Source organism: Vigna umbellata, chromosome 10 (assembly GCF_029865625.1).
Source record: "Vigna umbellata cultivar VRB3 chromosome 10, Vumbellata_1.0, whole genome shotgun sequence".
Taxonomy (NCBI): Eukaryota; Viridiplantae; Streptophyta; class Magnoliopsida; order Fabales; family Fabaceae; genus Vigna; species Vigna umbellata.
In genome coordinates, this window is record NC_142174.1 from 10,480,059 (window position 1) to 10,503,998 (window position 23,940).

Genomic DNA, 23,940 nt, shown 5'->3' on the forward strand with positions numbered 1-23,940 from the left:
TTTGTTGTCAAAATGGACACGAATTGTCGATTGGGGTTCATATAGTTGACATATCTAATCACAAAAGGATAAATTTACATTTTTTTGGCGTCCACTGAAACGCGTAATGTGCATTATAGATACTTGTTAGATGTGGTTCTCATTAGATATTGAAACCCAGGTTGAACTCTTCAACCATTATTCTCTTCACACAAAAAGTGACTCTCTTAACTAAATATATAGATTAAGGTTGACATTTTAAGATATTCTTTTACATATTTTTATTTAGTTGAAGACACGCAATGAACTCTGGTTGTATGTTGTTTTTAATACGATTTCTGGGTTGCTAATGAAACATCATTAATGGCATGATGTAAACAGAAAACAACAAATTTTCACTTTTCCATGCCCGCTTTGAATTCTCACTTGGGCTCTAAGCAAATTGCTCTACTTGCACAATCTAATTTTCTTTAACTTTTTGTCGTTCTCATAAAGACACCATCTATCACCATCATTTTCTTAACTCTCACAACTTTTATTTAATGAAGAAAGCGAATATGGTATTACCATCTCGTGAACCAAATGAAACATTTCTGTTCAAACTCTCCATCGGTTTTTGGAATATAGTTTGTGTACAAAATGACATAGCATGTGTGGGCATGTATAACTTGCATTTGGTATGAAAATTCTTCTTTTCCTTTCCACCATTGAATCAGAGTTATGTAAATCGTGTTTTTCTTTTTATAAAAGCACCAAATTGGTGTAGTTTTTCTTTTAAATTATTAAAATGAGTAGTATTAGCAATAAATGTACAATTATTTAAATATGAATTAAAAAAATGGTGTCTGTCAACACGATTTTTCTTAAGAAATTGTGATGATTATTGAGTGTATACACTCTTGTTGGAAGAAAAATTTAGCAAAGTCATACTTAAAAGAATTAAAGCATATTTTATGAATAATATAATTGATACTATCTGTACCTACAAATATCATTATTCACAGAAAATTAAAATTAAAATTTAATTTATATTTTATTAATTAAATTTAATTAAAGTTAAATTTTAATTTATATTTAATTTAATTTATATTATGTTTTTTTAATTTTATTTTAAAAATTTATAAAATATATTTTTTTAAATATTTATAAATACATACAAATATGCCTACATTTTAAAATGTTTATAGAATATGTTTTCAAGCAGACACTCAACATATAACATATAACATGACGAATAACAGATCAATTTTCTTCTATTGCAAATTGAATATTGGATAAATATGTCATACCCGTCGTCATCCTACTAATATAATAACAATAAGGTCACTATAAAATTAGACATTATTTTGTTCACATTGAACTTATCTCTGTTATTAAATATTATGAAGTCGGTACGTGCTTTTCTACATATAGTCATACATACCTTATGAAGAAGAGGTCTAAGGAAGGGTCCAACACGACAACACTCAACCACGCGCTAATCACCACGCGCTAATCACCACGCGCACACTTCTGGCTCCAAGTAGTTGTGTGTATTATCACTCCTCGGGATGCGCGTGGGCTTCCAAAGCAATAACTGAGCATCGTAAATCAAATTCACGTGCCACAATTTTCTCAACAAGTGGAAGATTCATTTAGAAAATACAAAAACATTGATGAGGAGTTTAGGAGTTCAAATAAAATATATTAACAAGTCAACACAAATTAATTTTTTATTAAATTACGAAAATTGTGACAAAATGATATTATAGATACTTTCATGATAGCTAAGAAAGTAAAGTTATCATTTTTCCATTGATAATATAGTGTATTTAATGGAAAAAAATATTATTAATAGTATGAGTTAAAAGAATTTTATTGGTATACAGGCAGAGGTGATGTTGTATGATTCCTTTGTCCCTCCAAGTTGGTTAGACTTTACTTAATTACATGCATTTGATCATATAGTTTTACTTTGACTTTGAAAATTTTGACTTTCGATCCTTCCACCGTCCTCTTACTATGTTGCCTCTTTCAATCTCTCTGACTCTTAAATTCTTCAACCCTATATAAACCACACTGTCCTCCATCTCTCTCTCACAGATTCAACAAACTCAGTACAGATACCATAATCTCGGTTACCCAAATGAGTAAAAGTTCAGCGCTGCATGCAATTTGTCCAAGCAGGGACCACAAGTTTAAGGGGGTTCGCCGTCGCAAATGGGGCAAGTGGGTGTCGGAGATTCGCGTTCCGGGCACCCAAGAGCGGCTCTGGCTGGGAACCTACGTCACGCCGGAGGCGGCGGCGGTTGCCCACGACGTCGCCGTATACTGTCTCAGGAGGCCTTCTTCGTTGGACAAACTTAACTTGCCAGACACCTTGTCTTCTTACAGTGGTCAGCTGAGGGACATGTCTCCAAGGTCTGTTCAGAAGGTGGCTTCCGATGTTGGCATGGATGTCGACGCCAGAAACATTGCTGCCGGCGGAAGTTCAAGTGGGGTGGCACAAAGTCAGGAGAGTGAGAAGAAAATGGAGGAAAGGAATGGCATTGTTGGAGCTGATGATTCTGATGAGTTCTGGTGGAATGGTTTTGAGGGCTATGATACTGCGACTTGGAAAGGAAGCGGTGAAGATTGTGCAGATAGGGATGCCTTGAACATTTCCATTGAAGACTATCTTTAGGTGGAGAAATCAAGCAGAAACTTTTTCCCTAGCCGTCATTGACGAAAGAGAAGTGATCAAGGTTTCATCTACAGTGATGTTTTTTGACTTTGATGTATATAGTCTAGATAGTTATCCTCACAAACTAAAGAAAAAAATGTAATTTCTCTTAGCATTTCCACGTGTAATTTGAGTTGTCTTTTTGAAGAAAAGAAAAAGGCCAAAAAAAGAAGGTCAACCACTCAAAAACAAAAATGAAATTGGTGAATCTGACACTTTCACACCACTTGCATTTGTGCAAATTGCTGTAACTCCTTGGAAAACGCACGCAGACTTGAGTGCGTTTACCTTTTCTTTTTACCACAGGCGCAATTCAGCATTGACGAAAATGTTTCTTCATGAAAATAATTCAACCCGTTTACTAGTAATTTTTCAACCTATAAATTATATAAATTAAACTAAACAGGTAGAAATCACGTTTTGTGTAAAAGTTAAAAATAATTGTACGAACTGATTATGAAAAAAAGAAAACTGGTTTTGTAAGTATTTTAAGGAGTGAAGACTTACCTTGATTAGTTGCCATTTTTGTCGAACAGCTGGTGGGCACAGAAAAGTAGCAACTGACTGCAGATAATAACTACGGAGCACGAGACAGAATCGCTACACGTCATGTATGCACAGCGAAATCAAATACTCCCACCAAAAGTCAACGTTCATAATATTTTGGAATTTTGAAATCAGCACACCGTCTGATAAGCGGAATAACCATACTGTAAATTCATCCATCACCTGCATGAGTAAAAGCTTTTGCAATTTAGGAACAGAAAAACAATAAAACACTAAAATTGATAGAGTTATATTTACATTTTGTAATCAAAATTCAAGTTCTTTTTATTAATTACTAACCTGAATATTAATTTTTACAGTAGTGAATTGAGTGCAAGTATTAATTTTATTTCTTTAACTTTATAATTTAAAAAAAATTATAATCTAAATTTAAAGTGGTAAATTATTGGTAATTAAAAATGAGAATCACCTAGCGAGGCAGAACTTACAAGGGACGAGACAGTTTCGAACTCCAATCTCATTGCTTTATCCATAACTTTTGGAAGTTTTTTTTTCCCCTCAGAACAGAGATAGAAATAAGCGTTTTGTTCTTGTGCAAAAGGTAGATGTGATGCAATAAAAATAATTCGTCTACCTTACTCTATTGTTGATAGAAAATGAATTTTAATAATCTTATTGGAAAATTCATCAGAAATCATACCATAACACAACAATCACTTAATCACACCAACAGATGAAAATATAAATAAAAGCAGAATATACATTTAATATGGTTTAGTACCTCAAAACCTATATCTACAACTATTTTTATAAATCGACTCAAACTTCTGACTGAGAAAAGAATTGTGGTTGGTTAATTGGACTTGTCGTAAGTATCTTATGTTAGTTGCAGCATTGCATAACGCTACATCAATCAATTAGGCAGATTTTATTTTAGGTTTAATTACTTGTCCCTGCATCGTTCAATTAGACAGATTTTATTTTAGGTTTAATTATTTGTTTGCCCCTACTTTTATGGTTGTATGTCAAATTGGTCTTCGTTTTTTAAAAAATATCAATTTCATCCACTGTTAATTTTTCATCTCCGTCACTTGCTGCTCGATTTCATCTTTCAACACGTGTGGGTATCGGTACGGACGGACATTGATCGGACCAGTGCCCTCTTTAAGGGTGATTTGGTGCACCGTCTCTCTGCTAGGTGGCAACCCCACTAACTCCACAACCAATTTGACGCCGAGGCGTCCGCGTCGTCTTTAAGTGGCTCTACTTCAGCGAAGCCTATTTTCAGTGGAGTTTCAATTTTTGTTGATGGTTTCACAGTTCCTTCCAGCCAGGTTATTTTGTTTTTCATTTTTCATTTTGTTGATTCTGTGTATCTCTTCCCGATTCTTGAATGTGTGAATGGCTGGAAAGTATCACAATTGTATGAAGTTACCGTCTCTTGGCTTAGGGATCAATTGTGTCAAGAAATTGTAATTTTCAGTTAGATTTAATTGTAAAAATCCAAATGGACTACTTACCGTCAGTTACAAACGTGTTTCAGGAACTGCGGAGCTACATGCTCAAGAATGGTGGAAGATTCGAGAATTATTTCTCTAGACACCGTGTAACACATTATATGCATTAATCTGCCTGATAGTAAAGTTAAGAATCTCAGGTTTGGTTTCATGCCCTTCTTTAAATTTTAGGTTTTGAGTCCTCTTCTGAATTAATTTAATTTAATCATTCGATATTTCAATACAGAGCCTTCAGTGCAGGTTTGCCAGTAGTGAAACCCACTTGGATTTTAGATTCTGTTGCTGCTAATAGACTTTTGAGCTGTAAGTTTTTTCATTTCTCTTCCAGTTGTATTAGTTTCATTTTCTTACATCACATTTAATTTTTTGTATTATGAGAGGAAGAGAAGGACCATGGGAGCAATAACTTCTACATGTTTTAGTATCTGATCCTGCCTTTTATTTAATTATTATTTAATTCTTTTTTTTCCTGGCTATATCAATACATGATAATATTATATCTGGTTTTCCAATCATGTGATTTAAAATTTTCTTTGATAGGGGTACCTTACCAGCTGGACCAACTAGCTAATAAGCAATCAAAGCTGTCAGCCTTCTTCACATTGAAAAGTAGTAAAACGTCGGAGGATGCTTTAACAAATTCCCTACATCAAGTAGTATTAGATGTTGAAGATTCATCTATGAGGGTTGGTCAAACAGATTCTGAAGATAGAAACTTATCCAAAGTTGGTGAAATGAGTTAACATATTGGACAAATCAGTACCGCATTTGATGATATTGAGAATAGTAATGCAATTATGACGGAAGAGCCAACTAGTGTTAGGGTTAAGTTTGACGAAGAGCAAGCAGCCAGAAGCAATGCTGATAGGAAAGATGAGAGCAATGTCAAAAGTGAACTTGGACCCACTCATCAAGCACCTTCTACATCATTTAGTTCTCACTGTTCAGATGAGCAGAATGCACGAGAATTTCCAAGTTCTTCAGGCACTAAGCCTTTTAAACAGTGTCATTCAACTTGTGCAGACCCTAATTTCGTGGAAAATTATTTTAAGGTAGTGAAGTTTGAATATACAAGAATTTTGAATTTTCATATTGCTTGGTGCGTGAAATGGTGACTTTGTTGTTGATGGCCCACTTTATTTTCTTTTAATGTGGCTGTTATGGTAGCAATCTGAATTTTTTTTTTGTACTATTCTGCCAAATATACTGGAAATTAAACATTGAAGTCAATGATAATTGTTTCTTGCATCTAAACATATCATCACTTGAACTTCAATAGATAAGGTGGATGAAGTGAATACTCCTGTGCATTATATTTTGTGTTTGCTGGATCTGTAAAAAAGTAAACAAAGATAGAAAAACAAGCAACTGATCACATGGGACAGGGGTATTACCTTCTTATAAGTATGTAAACCGATATATGTCATGTAATTTATTGTGCCATGTAATCATATGGTTATTGTTATTGCAATATCGTGACAGTAGTTTGCTTTATGCAGAGCTCACGACTACACTTTATAGGAACTTGGCGAAATCGGTATCGAAAGCGTTTTTCTGCCTTGTCTTCTGGGTTTAAGAATGAAAATTCTAATATTAGTGCCTCTAATACTTCTCCTAATTCAGTTCTTATCCATGTTGACATGGTAAGATTTAAATACAAGGATGTTCAGAAAAATTATTGCTGTCAGCTAATTTTCCTTTTCAAATTTTGGTTAGGTTTGCCATTTAACTCTATACCTATATGCTGCCCCAGGACTGTTTTTTTGTTTCAGTTGTTATCCGGAACCACCCTGAATTGTTGGATCAGCCTGTTGCTGTATGTCATTCAAATAATTCAAACGGAACTGCTGAGATTTCTTCTGCTAACTACCCAGCTCGTAGTCATGGTTGGTAATGTGCCAAGTTATATATGATAGCATGGCTCAGTAAGCTATGTTATAACTTTTTTGTGTGTAACTTCTTCTTTTGATCATGTGCTAGGTATTAAGGCAGGTATGTTTGTTCGAGATGCCAAGACTCTTTGTCCCCAACTTGTTATCTTTCCTTACAACTTTGAAGCTTATGAGGAAGTAAGAATTAGTAGGGTGTCTGTAACTGGAAGCAGAGTGTCAGAATATTTTATGTGTCATAATTTCTTTGTATCTTTTTTCCTTTTACAAAATTTTACAAATGTGTTTTTGACATTTTGCAGGTAGCTGATCAATTTTATAGTATATTGCATCAGCATTGCAACAAAGTGCAGGTCTTATGATTTGACATTGTTCAAGTGCATAAAGTTTTCTGTTGAGTCGTCCTTAATGCTGTAATGGCTACTTGATGCAGGCTGTAAGCTGTGATGAAGCATTTTTAGATGTCACAGATTCAGAGGTTGAAGATCCCAAACTTTTAGCTTCGTCTATTAGAGAAGAGATCTATAAGACCACCGGATGCACAGCTAGTGCTGGTATAGCTGGAAATATGCTTATGGCTCGTATTGCTACTAGAACTGCAAAACCAAATGGTCAATATCACATAACTACAGAAAAGGTATCCTTTGGGTTTTCTTTTATTCAGAATTTTGTCGTTTTCTTAATTTTCAATTTTTATTTGTGGGATAATGAAGGTATGATGCAAATCATATTACAATTTCCACACCCTCTTTCTTTATAATTAATTTTCTATTTTTTTTTTGTGGTCATAGTAGTGTTTTTTGTAAATATATTCTTGATTATCCCACTTCTTGTTCAATTATTTTTTTTATAAATCTTTTGTCAAAATATGAACTATTTTTTTAAAAAACACATTAATTTATAATACGTTCTTTAATTGTATAACTTATAAATGCATTTCTTTGTTATACAGTGAAAAATGTGTCCTTTAATTGTATAATTCATCAATATATTTCAGATTCAAAATATGTTTTCATATTGCATAATCTATGAATATATTTTTCATTATATAATCTTAAATGGCACAATTCAATATATATTTTATGATTATACAATCTACAATTTTATAATATATTTTTAGATATGAGGTAATTAATAATATATTTACAAATTATATTATATAAATGGATCAAAAATATATTTAAGATTATATAATATAAAATATATTTATGAAGTTTGCAATTAAAAAAAGTTTAAAACATGAAAAAAAAAATTGTTTTTTAACATTCCCTTGAAAGTATAGAAAGAAACTAACAAATAAATAGTCAAACTAATTCATTAAGTTGACTTATTAGGTTTTAACAAGTAGTATATATTTAAAACTAAGGAAGCATACTGTCAAATAAAAAAGACAAAAATTCAGTTAACAATTATTAATTATAAGTTTAGTTAACAATTATTAATTATAAATTCAGTTAACAATTATTAATTAAAAATTCAGTTTACAATTATTAATTGTAAATTCTGTTAACAATTATTAATTATAAATTCAGTTATCAATTAATAGTTACTTTTTTTCTCCGTATTCATCTTATAGATATAAGAAAATTTAAAATTTATTTATTATTTTTATTTTATTTATTTATTTATTGGTTGCTTCTCCTACAAACCATAACGCCGATTCGAAAAATCCTGAAAGCGGCAACCACGTGGCTGAGTAACTCTGCTTTCTCCTTTCATTTCACAGTCACTCTCTGTGTCAGAATGAGTTTAGACTCGTCTCGATCAGCTAATTCTAAACGAAGTTTCTCTAATTCTATATCTTCCAACCGCTCCAACGATAGCACTAAAAAGAACAGCAAAAGAAAGAAGACAATTACCAAATTCAAGTTCTCGCGCTTCCTCAAGAAATTCTGCCTTCTCCGGTTTCGCCAGGTTTTTGTTTTATTTTCTTTTAATATTATTATCAATTCTTATTTTAAGAACGATAGAGGATGTCAATTTCATATTTGGTCTTTAGCCTCAATTTGTTAATTCACTCTGGAGTAAATGCAGTTATATGACAGAGAAGAATCGGAAACTACACAACCAATTTGACGCCGAGGCGTCCGTGTCGTCTTTAAGTGGCTCTACTTCAGCGAAGCCTATTTTCAGTGGAGTTTCAATTTTTGTTGATGGTTTCACAGTTCCTTCCAGCCAGGTTATTTTGTTTTTCATTTTTCATTTTGTTGATTCTGTGTATCTCTTCCCGATTCTTGAATGGTCAATATCACATAACTACAGAAAAGGTATCCTTTGGGTTTTCTTTTATTCAGAATTTTGTCGTTTTCTTAATTTTCAATTTTTATATGTGGGATAATGAAGGTATGATGCAAATCATATTACAATTTCCACACCCTCTTTCTTTATAATTAATTTTCTATTTTTTTTTTGTGTGGTCATAGTAGTGTTTTTCTTGAATTCTTTTTCTTTCTTCCATTCTTTCTTGTTTTTATGTGTTTCCCTTCCCGCTTTCATGATTTTTCATTTTAGTAGTGGTAATCTATCATGTGGACTTTTCGTTTTCATATTGTCTTTTTCTCTCTTCACTTTCATTGGGTTGATTGTTCAATTTTGTGATTCTTGATTATTCCACTTCTCTTTTGAAGTTCTCAAAATTATTTTTTTATTTTCTTAGGTGTTTTGAAAAGATGAATCTTTTCAATGGTGTTTGGATTTGTTGTATAACTAGTGCACAGTGAATATGGGAAGTGTGGGGTACAACTTTGATTCTTTGTTTGAAAGTTCTATAAAGTTGAACTCTAGTAGTGGTAATCTATCATGTGTACTTTTCGTTTTCATAATGTCCTTTTTTCTCTTCACTTTCATTGGGTTCATTGTTCAATTTTGTGATTCTTGATTATCTCACTTCTGTTTTGAAGTTCTGAAAATTAATTTTTTATTTTCTTAGGTGTTTTGAAAAGATGAATCTTTTCAATGGTGTTTTGATTTGTTGTGTAACGGAGTGCACAATGAATATGGGACATGTGGGGAAGGGCTTTGACTATTTGTTTGAAAGTTCTATAAAATTGAATTTTAGTAGTTGTAATTAGCAACCAGTTCTTGATAATCTATCATGTGGAACTTTTGTTTTCATATTGTCCTTTTCTCTCTAGTTTCATTGGGTTGATTGTTCAATTTTATGATTCTTGATTATCCCACTTCTGTTTTGAAGTTCTGAAAATTATTTTTTTATTTTCTTAGGTGTTTTGAAACGATGAATCTTTTGAACGGTTTTTGGATTTGTTGTGTAACTAGGGCACAGTGAATATGGGACATGTGTGGTAGAGCTTTGATTCTTTGTTTGAAAGTTCTATAAAGTTGAATTTTAGTAGTGGTAATCTATCATGTGGATTTTTCGTTTTCATATTGTCCTTTTCTCTCTTCACTTTCATTGAGTTGATTGTTCAATTTTGTGATTCTTGATTATCCCACTTCTGTTTTGAGGTTCTGAAAATTATTTTTTAATTTTTTGAGGTGTTTTGAAACGATGAATCTTTTCAATGGTGTTTGGATTTGTTGTGTATCGTAGTGCACAAGGAATATGGGACATGTGGAGTAGGGCTTTGATTCTTTGTTTGAAATTTCTATAAAGTTTAATTTTAGTAATGGTAATTAGCAATCGGTTCTTGATAATCTATCATGTGCACTTTTCGTTTTCATATTGTACTTTTCTCTCTTCAGTTTCATTGGGTTGATTGTTCAATTTTGTGATTCTTGATTATCCCACTTCTGTTTTGAAGTTCTGAAAATGAATTTTTTATTTTCTTAGATGTTTTGAAAAGATGAATCTTTTCAATGGTGTTTGGATTTGTTGTGTAACTAGTGCATAATGAATATGGGACATGTGGGTAACGGCTTTGATTCTTTGCTTGAAATTTCTGTAAAGCTGAATTTTAGTAGTGGTAATCTATCATGTGGACTTTTCGTTTTCATATTGTCTTTTTCTCTCTTCACTTTCATAGGGTTGATTGTTCAATTTTGTGATTCTTGATTATTCCACTTCTCTTTTGAAGTTCTGAAAATTATTTTTTTATTTTCTTAGGTGTTTTGAAAAGATGAATCTTTTCAATGGTGTTTGGATTTGTTGTGTAACTAGTGCACTATGGGAGATGAGGGGTAGGGCTTTGATTCTTTGTTTGAAAGTTCTATAAAGTTGAACTTTAGTAGTGGTAATCTATCATGTGTACTTTTCGTTTTCATATTGTCCTTTTCTCTCTTCACTTTCATTGGGTTGATTGTTCAATTTTTTGATTCTTGATTATCTCATTTCTGTTTTGAAGTTCTGAAAATTAATTTTTTATTCTCACAGATGTTTTGAAAAGATGAATCTTTTCAATGGTGTTTTTATTTGTTGTGTAATGGAGTGCACAATGAATATGGGACATGTGGGGTAGTGCTTTGACTCTTTGTTTGAAAGTTCTATAAAATAGAATTTTAGTAGTTGTAATTAGCAACCAGTTCTTGATAATCTATGATGTGGACTTTTTGTTTTCATATTGTCCTTTTCTCTCTTCAGTTTCATTAGGTTGATTGTTCAATTTTATGATTCTTGATTATCCCACTTCTTTTTTGAAGTTCTGAAAATGATTTTTTTATTTTCTTAGGTGTTTTGAAAAGATGAATCTTTTGAATGGTGTTTGGATTTGTTGTGTAACTAGTGCACAATGAATATGGGACATGTGGGGTAGGGCTTTGATTCTTTGTTTGAAAGTTCTATAAAGTTGAATTTTAGTAGTGGTAATCTATCATGTGGACTTTTCGTTTTCAAATTGTTCTTTTCTCCCTTGACTTTCATTGAGTTGATTTTTCAATTTTGTGATTCTTGATTATCCCACTTCTGTTTTGAAGTTCTGAAAATTATTTTTTAATTTTTTGAGCTGTTATGAAAAGAGGAATCTTTTCAATGGTGTTTGGATTTGTTGTGTAACTAGTGCACAATGAATATGGGAGATGAGGGGTAGGGCTTTGATTCTTTGTTTGAAAGTTCTACAAACTTGAATTTTAGTAGTGGTAATCTATCATGTGGACTTTTCGTTTTCATATTGTCCTTTTTCTCTCTTCACTTTCATTGGGTTGATTGTTCAATTTTTTGATTCTTGATTATCTCACTTCTGTTTTGAAGTTCTGAAAATTAATTTTTTATTTTCTTAGGTGTTTTGAAAAGATGAATCTTTTCAATGGTGTTTGGATTTGTTGTGTAACTAGTGCACAATGAATATGGGAGATGAGGGGTAGGGCTTAGATTCTTTGTTTGAAAGTTCTATAAAATAGAATTATAGTAGTTGTAATTAGCAACCAGTTCTTGATAATTTATCATGTGGACTTTTTGTTTTCATATTGTCCTTTTCTCTCTTCAGTTTCATTGGGTAGATTGTTCAATTTTATGATTCTTGATCATCCCACTTCTGTTTTGTAGTTTTGAAAATTATTTTTTTATTTTCTTAGGTGTTTTGAAAAGATGAATCTTTTGAATGGTGTTTGGATTTGTTGTGTAACATAGTGCACAATGAATATGGGACATGTGGGGTAGGGCTTTGATTCTTTGTTTGAAAGTTCTATAAAGTTGAATTTTAGTAGTGGTAATTAGCAACTAGTTCTTGATAATCTATCACGTGGACTTTTCGTTTTCATATTGTCCTTTTCTCTCTTCAGTTTCATTGTGTTGATTGTTCAATTTTGTGATTCTTGATTATCTCACTTCTGTTTTGAAAGTTTTGAAAATTAATTTTTTATTTTCTTAGCTGTTTTGAAAAGATAAATCTTTTCAATGTTGTTTGGATTTGTTGTGCAACGTAGTGAACAATGAATATGGGACATGTGGGGTAGGGCTTTGACTTTGTTTGAAAGTTCTATAAAGTTAAATTTTAGTAGTGGTAATTAGCAACCCGTTCTTGATAATCTATTATGTGGACTTTTCATTTTCATGTTGTAATTTTCTCTCTTCACGTTGATTGTTCAATTTTGTGATTCTTCATTATCCCACTTCTGTTTAGAAGTTCTGATAATTAATTTTTTATTTTCTTATGTGTTTTTGAAAAGATGAATCTTGGACTTTCCATTCATTTTATTATTGGTAATTAGCCAGCATTGAAGGCTGACTTAATTTTTTTATTACAAACTTTTATTTTTGTTGTCTTGTTTTGTTTCCTGTATTGACAATTGAATTTGAATAGTTCTTGCAAAACATCAATGTTTTGACATTATATATATATATATATATATATATTGTATTTTCTTGGGTAGGAAATTAAAAGTACGGATCCTAGAGTCATTCCTTTCATTTTAGTGGTAATAAGCTCAAGATTAGTATCGTGAATGTTATAGGCTTTTTAGTGGTAATATGCTCAAGATTAGTATCGTGTAAAATTGTACATCTCATCGAGTTTATGAGAGTTTCCCTATTGATTTTTGAGTCAAATTTACATATTATTTCTTTATGTCTTTTTCTATTTGTAGTTCCTCCTTATGAGAATTCCTTTTCATCTTGTTGCCAGGTCTGAGATTTCTTTTGTAGACATTTGGTTAAAATAGTTGAAAAGAGGTTAGAATGGTGTAGGATAATCTAACCTAATTTTTTAGATGATGATTTTCTTTTGTTTTTTAATGTCTTCGACTTCTTCACCGTACACATGGATTGAATTGTGATATTTTTGCAATGGTGTTTGGATTTGTTGTGTAACGTAGTGCACAATGAATATGGACATGTGGGGTTGTGCTTTGATTCTTTATTTGAAAGTTCTATAAAGTTGAATTTTAGTAGTGGTAATTAACAACCGGTTCTTGATAGTTTATCATGTGAACTTTTCGTTTTTATGGGGTCGTTTTCTCTCTTCACTTTTGTGATTCTTGATTATCCCACTTCTGTTTTGAAGTTCTGATACTTAAATTTTATTTTCTTAGCTGTTTGAAAATATGAATCTTGAACATTCCATTCATTTTGTTAGTGGTAATTAGAGAGCATTTTGGGTTGACTTTTTTTATTACAAAGCTATATTTTGTTGTCTTGTTTTGTTTCGTGTATTGACAATTGAATTTTGAACTGGTTCTTGCAAAACATCAATGTTCTTGCAAGACATTAATATTTTGACATTCTGAATATTTTTGTTTCTGTATTTTCTTGGGTAGCAAATTAAAAAGACGGATCTTAGATGTTTTTTTCTATTAGTAATAGCCCTTATCAGAATTCCTTTTCATCTTGTTGCCAGATATGAGAATTCTTTTGCAGGCATTTGATTAAAATAGTTGAAAAGAGGTTAGAATGGTGTAGGATAATCTAACCTAATTTTTTGGATGATGATTTTCTTCTATTATTTAATGTCTCGGACTTCTTCACCGTACAGATGGATTGAATTGTGATATATTATTTGCAGTGGTGATTGGATTTGTGTTATAACGTAGTGCACAATGAATATGGGACATGTGGGGTTTAGATTTGATTCTTTGTTTGAAAGTTCGTTGAATTTTAGTAGTGGTAATTAGCAACCGGTTCTTGATAATTTATCATGTGGACTTTTCGTTTTCATAGAATCCTTTTCTCTCTTCACTTTTATTGGGTTGATTGTTCAATTTTTTGATTCTTGACTATCCCACTTTTGTTTTGATGTTCTGATAATTAATTTTTTATTTTCTTTGGTGTTTTGAAAAAGCGAATCTTTAACATTCCATTCATTTTGTTAGTGGTAATTAGCCAACATTCAGGGTTGACTTCATTTTTTTATTACAAACCTTTATTTTGTTGTTTTGTTTCGTTTCCGATATTGACAATTGAATTTTGAACTTGTTCTAACAAAACATCAATGTTCTTGCATGACATCAATGTTTTTAGGTTCTGAAAATTTCCTTTTTGTATTTCCTTGGATAGCAAATTAAAAGGACGAATCTTAGAGTCATTCCTTTAATTTTAGTGGTAATAAGCTCAAGATTGGTATCGTGTATGTTATGAGCTTTAGGATCAGTGTCGTGTAACATTGTACAACTCATCGAGTTTGTGAGAGTTTCCCATTGATTTTTGAGTCAAATTTACATATTGTTTTTATGTCTTTTTCTATTAGTAGTAGTTCCTCCTTATCAGAATTCCTTTTCATCTTGTTGTCGGATATTACATTTCTTTTGCAGACATCTGATTAAAATAGTTGAAAAGACGTTATTTAATGTGTAAGATAATCTAACTTAATTTTTTGGATGATGATTTTCTTCTGTTATTTAATGTCTCAGACTTATTCACCATACACATGGATTGAAATGTGATATCTTTGCAATGGTGTTTGAATTTGTTGTGTGATATCTTTGCAATGGTGTTTGGATTTGTTGTATAACTTAGTGCACAATGAAAATGGGACATGTGGGGTTCGGCTTTGATTCTTTGTTTGAAAGTTCTATAAAGTTGAATTTTAGTGGTGGTAATTAGCAACCGGTTCTTGATAATTTATCATGTGGACATTTTGTTTTCATAGAATCCTTTTCTCTCTTCACTTTCATTAGGTCGATTGTTAACTTCTGATTTGAAGTTCTGATAATTATTTTTTTATTTTCTTAGGTGTTTTGAAAAGATGAATCTTGAACATTCCATTCATTTTATTAGTGGTAATTAGCCAACATTCAGGGTTGACTTCATTTTTTTTATTACAAACCTTTATTTTGTAGTCTTGTTTCATTTCATGTATTGATAATCGAATTTTGAACTCGTTCTTGCAAACTATAATATTCTTGTTTAACATTCTGAATATATATATATATATATACATATATATATATATATATATATATATTATATTTTCTTGGGCAGCAAATTAAAAGGACGAATCTTACAAGTCATTCCTTTCATTTAAATGGTAATAACCTCAAGATTAGTATCGTGTACATCGAGTTTATTAGAGTTTCTTCATTTGTTTCTGTGGGTTCTCTTCTATAAGTAGTTCCTCTTTATTAAAATTCCTTTTCATGTCGTTTCCAGGTTTGGGATTTCTTTTGCGGACATGTGATTAAAATAGTTGAAGAGTAGTTGGAATGGCTCAGAACAAGCTAACCTAAGCATCATCAATAAACACAAGGTTTGAATCGTGATTTGTTTCTATGTGATTTGTTTCTTTACATTGGTGTTTGGATTAATTTGTGTAACTCTTGCATCTAAAGAAGCCTGTTACGAGAGTTTTTTCACTGTTTTATGTAGTTTTAAATTTATGAATATTTCTTATCCTCTGTGTTCTTCGTCTTCTATTTAATTCATGGACGGGCTTTAAAGGGAAGGCAAGCTATGAATTGTGGGAGGAAATCCTGTGCACTGTGAAGGTAAATGTTTGATTACTTACACTTACATTATTTTTTTTCTACGATAATTTGTGGCTGACTAAACTTGTTTGGTGGATTATTAATGACATGTTATTGGAATGTGGGAGTTTGTGACAATCACTTGTACATGTTATATTAATGGAGTATATAACTGTAATGTGGGAAAGATATACAAATTGTGGGAGGAAATTTTGTGTACTGTGAAACCAAAGGTTTCATTACTTTGTAATGTGGGAAGGATATACAAATTGTGGGAGGAAATTTTGTGCACTATGAAACTAAAGGTTTAATTACTTTGTAATGTGGGAAGGATATACAAATTGTGGGAGGAAATTTTGTGCACTGTGAAACTAAAGGTTTCGTTACTTTGTAATGTGGGAAGGATATACAAATTGTGGGAGGAAATTTTGTGCACTGTGGAACTAAAGGTTTCATTACTTTGTAATGTGGGAAGGATATACAAATTGTGGGAGGAAATTTTGTGCACTGTGAAACTAAAGGTTTCATTACTTTGTAATGTGGGAAGGATATACAAATTGTGGGAGGAAATTTTGTGCACTGTGAAACTAAAGGTTTCGTTACTTTGTAATGTGGGAAGGATGTACAAATTGTGGGAGGAATTTTTGTGCACTGTGGAACTAAAGGTTTCATTACTTTGTAATGTGGGAAGGATATACAAATTGTGGGAGGAAATTCTCTGCAATGTGAAACCAAAGGTTTCATTACTTTGTAATGTGGGAAGGATATACAAATTGTGGGAGGAAATTTTGTGCACTATGAAACTAAAGGTTTCATTACTTTGTAATGTGGGAAGGATATACAAATTGTGGGAGGAAATTTTGTGCACTGTGAAACTAAAGGTTTCGTTACTTTGTAATGTGGGAAGGATATACAAATTGTGGGAGGAAATTTTGTGCACTGTGAAACTAAAGGTTTCGTTACTTTGTAATGTGGGAAGGATATACAAATTGTGGGAGGAAATTTTGTGCACTGTGAAACTAAAGTTTTCATTACTTTGTAATGTGGGAAGGATATACAAATTGTGGGAGGAAATTCTCTGCACTGTGAAACTAAAGGTTTCATTACTTACGCTTACATTATTTTTTTTCTCATTAATTTGTGGCTGGCGTGGCTGGCTAAACTGGTTTGCTGGATTATTAATGACGTATTATTGGAATGTGTGAGTTTGTGACAGTCACTTCTACAAGTTATATTAATGAAGTATATGCTTGTAATGTGAGAAGGATATACAAATTGTGGGAGGAAATTTTGTGCACTATGAAACTAAAGGTTTCATTACTTTGTAAAGTGGGAAGGATATACAAATTGTGGTTAAATTGTGCCTTAAATTTTATGAATTAGTTATCAATTCTTGATCTTAGAATTGGGTTATTGAGAAGAACCATTGTGTTGGGAAGAATAAAACAGGAATGAGTAGTGGAACAAAAAATTTTGTTCTTCAGGAAAGTTTATTTTTAAAGCACATTTATGTTTCTCTATAACTGTTTGGTGTATATATTATGTTGCCCATGTCAGTGTAATGCATGAGAAATGATAAATATTTATTACATGTGTTAGAAATTCAGGATTATTCATTCTAACTAATTGATTTTTTAATTGTCTATTTTGGTTTATTTTTATCTGTTTATAACACTAGCCTGTTGAAATTTTTGCTGATTATTGTGCTGCTACAGCCTTTTTGATGATCATGTTGCCTATTTGCAGTTCCAACCTCCTTTTATGTGCAGTCCTTTTGGTTTAGCCTTCTTCTGTGTTGTACCATCTTCAAGCCGGGTAACATTGACTCTTTTGCCACAATTCTTTTCGACGACATGGCTTTTTGTATTGTTAGATTAGATTGAAAGTTTGTCTTTTTTTTATTACAATAAGCTTTCAGGGATTAACCTTGGTTACAAATTGTGGTATCTCTTAAGATTCCTTTTATTGACAATGCAAATTTTTTATGCTTATATGAGTTATTGGTTACAAATATGTTTTTGAGCCTTAGAAAGACTTAACGGCCTAAAGATATATTGTTTTATGCACAATGTAAAACTAAGATGAGAAGGTCCCTCAGATTTTAAATCTGAGTAAATATTGTGCCTCCAATTTTTGAATTAGTTATGAATTCTTGATCTTAGGATTAGATTGAGAATAATCTTTGTGGTGAGAAGAATCAAAAAGGAAAGAGAAGTGGAACAAAGAAATGTGTTATGCAGGAAAGTTAGTTTTTAAAACACATTTATGTTTCTCTATAACTTTTCTGTGTTTATATCATGTTGCTCATGTCAATTTAATGTCTCAGATATGATAAATGTGTATTACATATCAATTTTAAACACATGAATTCTTGTTTCACTGTGCAAGTTCCATATAGGTATATTTTTAGTTGTCCCATCATAAATAGATTTGTCAAAGTGCAAGACAGTGGATGAGTATATCTAAGTTCACACTTTGAATTGTTTTCTGCGATGTGGAATTTTTAATTATCACCGGAAACAATGATGGTTTGTGAGCCTCATCTTGTGTGGAATTGACATATAATAATTGGGCTTTATATTGAACTTATGGGTAACAAAGATTGATTTTGAGCTTCATATGAATTTGATAGCTTAAAGAAAAATTGTTTTATTCACTCTATAAATTTGAGTTAATGGTGTGGCTGCAAATTGGAGAGCCTTATAACTTTATGGGTCGGTCAAATAACTTTGATTTTATAATTCACAGTGAAAGTTCAATAATAGTATATTTTGAGTTGTCTCACTTGGAATTCTCGAATTACACATTAATTTTCTTGTTACATTGTGCAAATTCCATATGGGTATATTTTGAGTTGTCCCATCATAAATAGATTTGTCAAAGTGCACTTAGACTTTCTTTGTTCATAGTAGAAAATTTGGAGTTGCTAGCCAGACAGTTTTTATTCTGGATTATAATTTGACTTCAAATTTATTCATTTTGTAAATGAGTTGGGCGTGCATTCAAAATTTAATTTACAACTTTTGACTATTTTTGGAATTTTGGAATGGCTATATCTAAGTTGTCTTTTATAATGTTGTTAGCATATGCTCTTTTTATCCAATGAGGGATTAAATGTTGGTTTTTCAGCCCTTTATTGAATTTACGAAATTGAAATTTATTTTTCATATCGAATTTAATTTTGATTTGGGGTTGTACTTCAAATTTTGTTATCTGGTGTTGGTCGAAAAGCCCAAATGAAATTATGTCATGTGGATATCCTAAATTGAATTGATTGAGTGTGGTTTAAGATTTTTGTACTTTGTAAATATTGCACATGCATATGCCAAAGTTGTCTTGTTGAAATATATCATGAAGATTTTTGTATTGAGCACAGGTAACAAAGATTATTTATGAGCCTTGTATGGATTTGATAGCATACAAATATATTGTTTTTTGCAAACGATAAACATGAGATAATAATGTTCCTCCAATTTTAATCCTTGGTTTTGATATTGTGCCTTCAATTTTAAAATTTGTATAACTTGAGTTCATATTATTCCTCCAACTTAATTTGATATCGTGCCTTGATTTTTGTATAAAATTAGTTCTATTCCCAATGAAAATTTCAAAGGCTTATATATGAGTTGTTGCTTATAATACAGTTGCAAGATGAATGCTTTATTATGCATGTGACTATTTCTTGAGCCCGAATGCTAGTGAGAGATTACAAGTGGAATATTAGATGTGTAACATGGGTGTGCATCCACATTCAGACTGTGGGAGCATGATTTGAATTATTTAACCATAGTCAAGATATTGAATGAGTATCTGAGCTAAAACTTTGAATCACTTTGTGATATGAGATTTTTTAATTATCGCACAAATGGTTTGAGCTTCATTTTATTTGGAATTGACGGATTGGAAGTGGGTTTTATATTGAATTTATAGGGGACAAAGATTGGTTTTGAGCTTTGTATGAATTTGACAGATTGCAGATATATTGTTTTATTCATTCTATAAATCTGAGCTGATGATGGTGTGACTGCAATTTTGAAACCACTATAACCTGAGGTAGGCATACATCCTAAATGGAACAGTCGAACAATACTTTGATTTTTTTGGTTCACAGTGTAAATTCAATAAGTTTTTATTTTGAATTGTCCCTCCTGGAATTATCGAATTGCACTTTGATTTCCCTATTTCACTGTGCAAATCCCATATGGTATTTTTTAGTTGTTCCATCATAAATAGAGTTGTCAAATTGCACTTTGACTTTCTATGTTCACAATAGAAAATTGTGTTGCCCCTTGTTATTCGGGCAGTTGATGAATGCTTTGTGTATCTTTTGATGGTTTGTTGGGCTAAAGTAGAAGAGACTATGATTTGACTTCATATTTATTCATTTTGTAAAAATGAGTTGGTTGTGCATTCTTATGAACATCAAGGAGGATTATAAACTGGTGTTGGATTTCTTTAACTAGATGTGCCTACGATGGGACTCTTGTTTGGAAGTCCTTTGCATTGTTTTTCAGATTGTTATGGTTTTTACGTACTTGATACCGGCTCACAGGCTGGTTTTTGAGTTCTGGGAAAAGCCTCAATTGGATGTTGGTAACTCGTTTGCTCAATTTACTAAGAGGTTGATTTACAATTACAAGGACGGGTGCACATCCCTTTGTGTTTGATGTGTTGTTCCAAGTTCTTGTTGAAGCAGGGTGGCTTCTATAGGCTCAGAAACTGTTTATAAATTAGTAAATTACGTGTTCTTGTTTCTGCAGATTCTTGTGATTTGTTTCTAGCTAGGCTATCTAACAGTTTTGATGGGAAAAAGATGGCAATTAAGGTGTTCAGAAAGGATCCAGAAGTGGGTGTTTGTTGGAATACCATGTCTTAAAGCCGTGGAAGATTTGTAGGGAAAAGGGTGTAAGCTAAATCAATACACATACAATAGCGTAATTTCCCTTCTTTCTAAGACTCGCAGGGTAGTTGAAGCAGAGCAAGTCCTGAGGGAGATGATAAACCAGAGGATTTTTCCTGATAAAGTTGTGTATATAACTCTCATCAGTGGGTTCGGCAAGTCTGGGAATGTTTTACCTGAATAGAAATAGTTTGATGAAATGAGACATAAGAAAATAGTTCTTGATTTTGTGACTTATACTTCCGTGATTAATGGGCTTGGTGAAGCTGGAAAGGTTGTGGAGGCACTACAACTGTTTAGTGAAATGTTTAGAAAAAGGTTGGAATCAGATGAAGTTACTTATACTGCTCTTATACATGGGTATTGCAAGGCTGGAGAAATGAAAGATGCATTCTCTCTTCACAACCAAATGGTTGAGAAGTGTTTGACTCCTAATGTTGTCACTTGTACAACATTGGTTGATTTCTTGTGTAAACGTGGTGAGGTAGATATAGCAAATGAACTTCTTTAAATGTATGAGAAGGGCCTTCCACCAAATGTCTGCACATATAATGCACTAATCAATGGTCTTTGTAAGGTAGGAAATATAGACCAAGCCATAAAAATTATGTAAGAAATGGATCTGGCAAGGTTTTATCCTGACCCTATTACATATACTACACACACGGACGCTTATTGTAAGATGAGTGAAATGGCCAAGGCACTCTAAATGTTGTGGGTTATGCTTGATTTAAAACTTCAGCCTACAATTGTTGCATTCAATGTGCTAATGATTGGGTTTTGCTTGTCAGGGATGGTTGAAGATGGTGAAAGGGTAACTAAATGGATTTTCAAAAAAGGTACAAGGCCAAATGCCACAACATTCAATTTTCTCTTGAAGCAATACTATATTAGAAATAACATGTGTGTTATAACAGAGATTTATAAGAAGATGTATGCTCAAGGAGTGATACCTGACAATAATTCCTATAATGTTTTGATTAAAGGGCGTTGTAAAGGTAGAAATATGAAAGATGCATGGTTTTTGCATAAAGAAATGGTTGAAACGGGATTTAGTCTAACTGCTACTTCCTATAATGCTCTTATAAAAGCTTTCTGTAAGAAAAAGATATTTGTGGAGGCTAAGAAGCTATTTGAGATGAGAACTCAAGGCTTTGTTGCAAAAAAAGAGATATATGATATTTATGTTGATGCAAACTATGAAGAAAGGAAATGGGAAAATACTCTTGAGCTTTGTGATGAAGCAATAGTGAAATGTCTTCGTAAGAGAACTTAGTTGACTTTTGCGTATACCACTTTATGATGGAATTATCAGGGCAGTAATTGTTGTTTGTGTTGTCCCTTCTTTCTTGGTAGTTCCACTGAAAGTAACTTGCATATGATGACAGCAGTTGCTCTCATGATTAGAGGAGGGAGTTTTCCAATTCCAAATTACTATAACTAAACATCTGAGTAGCACAAACAAACATGAGGAAGTTTTACATCCCCAATTATATGTTACTTATACGAAAGGTGTTGAAGTTGAATATGACTATATACAAACATAAACACATAGATTTGTACATCTAACTTTTAACACAATTTCTTTATAAGCACATGCTTAATTTGTCCATTAATTAATCAAATTTTACTTAGACTGTACAAGCCGAAGAAAGTGTGAAAACCACAAACATCATTGGGTTCAAAATGATGGAAAACTATACCCTGCTTGAAAATTAGTTAATGTAATGGGCCATCAATGCTTTTCATGCCTTATATCAGATCTCCATTCGGTAATGTAATGGGTCATCATTGCTTTTCATACCTTTATATCAAATTTCCCTTTGGACTAACATTTATAATTAATTTAGGTATTTATTGTCTGTCATTGGCCTTGTTATTTTCTTCAATTATTAATCCAATGAACATAAATAGAAATATTAGATTTTAGTTGAGATTAAATTTTAGTTCACAATGCCATTCAAATTCTAGACATCTTAAGAGAAAAAAGATCTTTTTGAAAAATTTATCAACTTTTGAAAAACTGATGGAAACAAAAATCGATTTCTTCACAAAAAATAAAATTTCCTATGTATTCTTTTTCTCAGAGTTGTTCTTGTTTGGTCCTCGGACCATACACCAAACTCCTGAAGATCCCCTTCTCTCCAGCATATGTTAACTGTTGTTCCTCCACGAGCCTTCAAGCCTTTCAAGGAGCCATTTGGCCATTTCTCCCATGGAAGAGCAGGAAGTAAGAAAAGATCGCTCAATGTACTCTGCTCAAGCATTTCGGCAACTGCCGCTGCAAAACTGGCAACAAAATAATCCTGAGTTGATGCTCAATCTATCACAGACACTTCCAGTCTACAAAGCCTATATAAACCTTTTTTTTGGGATTAAAGAAAATCAAGTTCAACAAGTCTGAGAGAGGATAACATAAAAAAATGTGAGGTCAAAAACAGAAATCTAATGGTTCAGCAATCCACATTTACAATTATGTAAAGAAAAGACAATAGTGTATATTTGAAATTAGCTATTCAACTCCATGTACGTTGTTTTGGTGCGTAATTAGTATAGTCCAAGTAAAACAAACAAAGGCTTGGTTGCTAAAGTAACTTGTTACACTTGCAAGTAGTTGTTTTTGCCGGATATTGATATCGTCAATGACTTGAGTGAAAATAAAGACACATACCTATCACTTACGTGGGCAAGATATTTAAGTCTGGATGTGTTACGATCTAAGGTAGGGATAATGTTAGGGGTTGGAAAGTATATGAGAGGAGAAAGTATAGAAGGAGAAGGGAACCAAACGGTGAGAGAAGGGGACCGAACGGTGGAAGATGGGGAGAGATCAGGTCAAACGGTAGAAGACAGGGAGCGACCAAGCCGAACGGTGGAAGGCGGGGAGCGAGTTTCCATCTTTCTTCTTGACTAAAATTACTGGGCTCGAGTAAGGGCTATGACTTGGTCGAACCACCCGTTAATTGTGTGGTGATGTAGAAAAGAAGTGTAGTGATAAAGACATTTACAACATATGATCCATTAGGGCTGGATCTTTCTAATGTGAAAATTGGGGATTAGGATTTTAAAAAATTATCGACTTCCAAAGGGCCTTCTCCACTACTACCTTCGTGTTAAAGCGGAACAGGAGCTCCAAGGAACTATGGCCAACGACTTCAA

General features: G+C 32.4%; 1 protein-coding gene and 2 pseudogenes across 2 annotated transcripts; all 3 read left to right on the plus strand.

The window, feature by feature from the left end:
* Positions 1-1,659: 1,659 nt before the first annotated feature.
* Positions 1,660-3,371, plus strand: LOC124843071 (Integrase-type DNA-binding superfamily protein). The gene has a single exon (XM_047319706.2). The coding sequence runs from the start codon at positions 2,105-2,107 to the stop codon at positions 2,639-2,641; it is 537 nt and encodes a 178-aa protein (XP_047175662.1). The 5' UTR covers positions 1,660-2,104; the 3' UTR covers positions 2,642-3,371.
* Positions 3,372-4,401: 1,030 nt separating this feature from the next.
* Positions 4,402-20,616, plus strand: LOC124841296 (translesion synthesis protein REV1-like; annotated as a pseudogene). The gene is made up of 15 exons (XR_015782498.1): positions 4,402-4,521; positions 4,731-4,844; positions 4,931-5,007; positions 5,245-5,756; positions 6,204-6,347; positions 6,458-6,590; positions 6,685-6,773; positions 6,896-6,946; positions 7,027-7,230; positions 8,320-8,507; positions 8,628-8,772; positions 15,400-15,445; positions 15,568-15,902; positions 17,628-17,696; positions 19,852-20,616. The product of XR_015782498.1 is annotated as a translesion synthesis protein REV1-like (transcript).
* Positions 8,632-22,057, plus strand: LOC124841302 (uncharacterized; annotated as a pseudogene).
* The last annotated feature ends 1,883 nt before the right edge of the window (positions 22,058-23,940 follow it).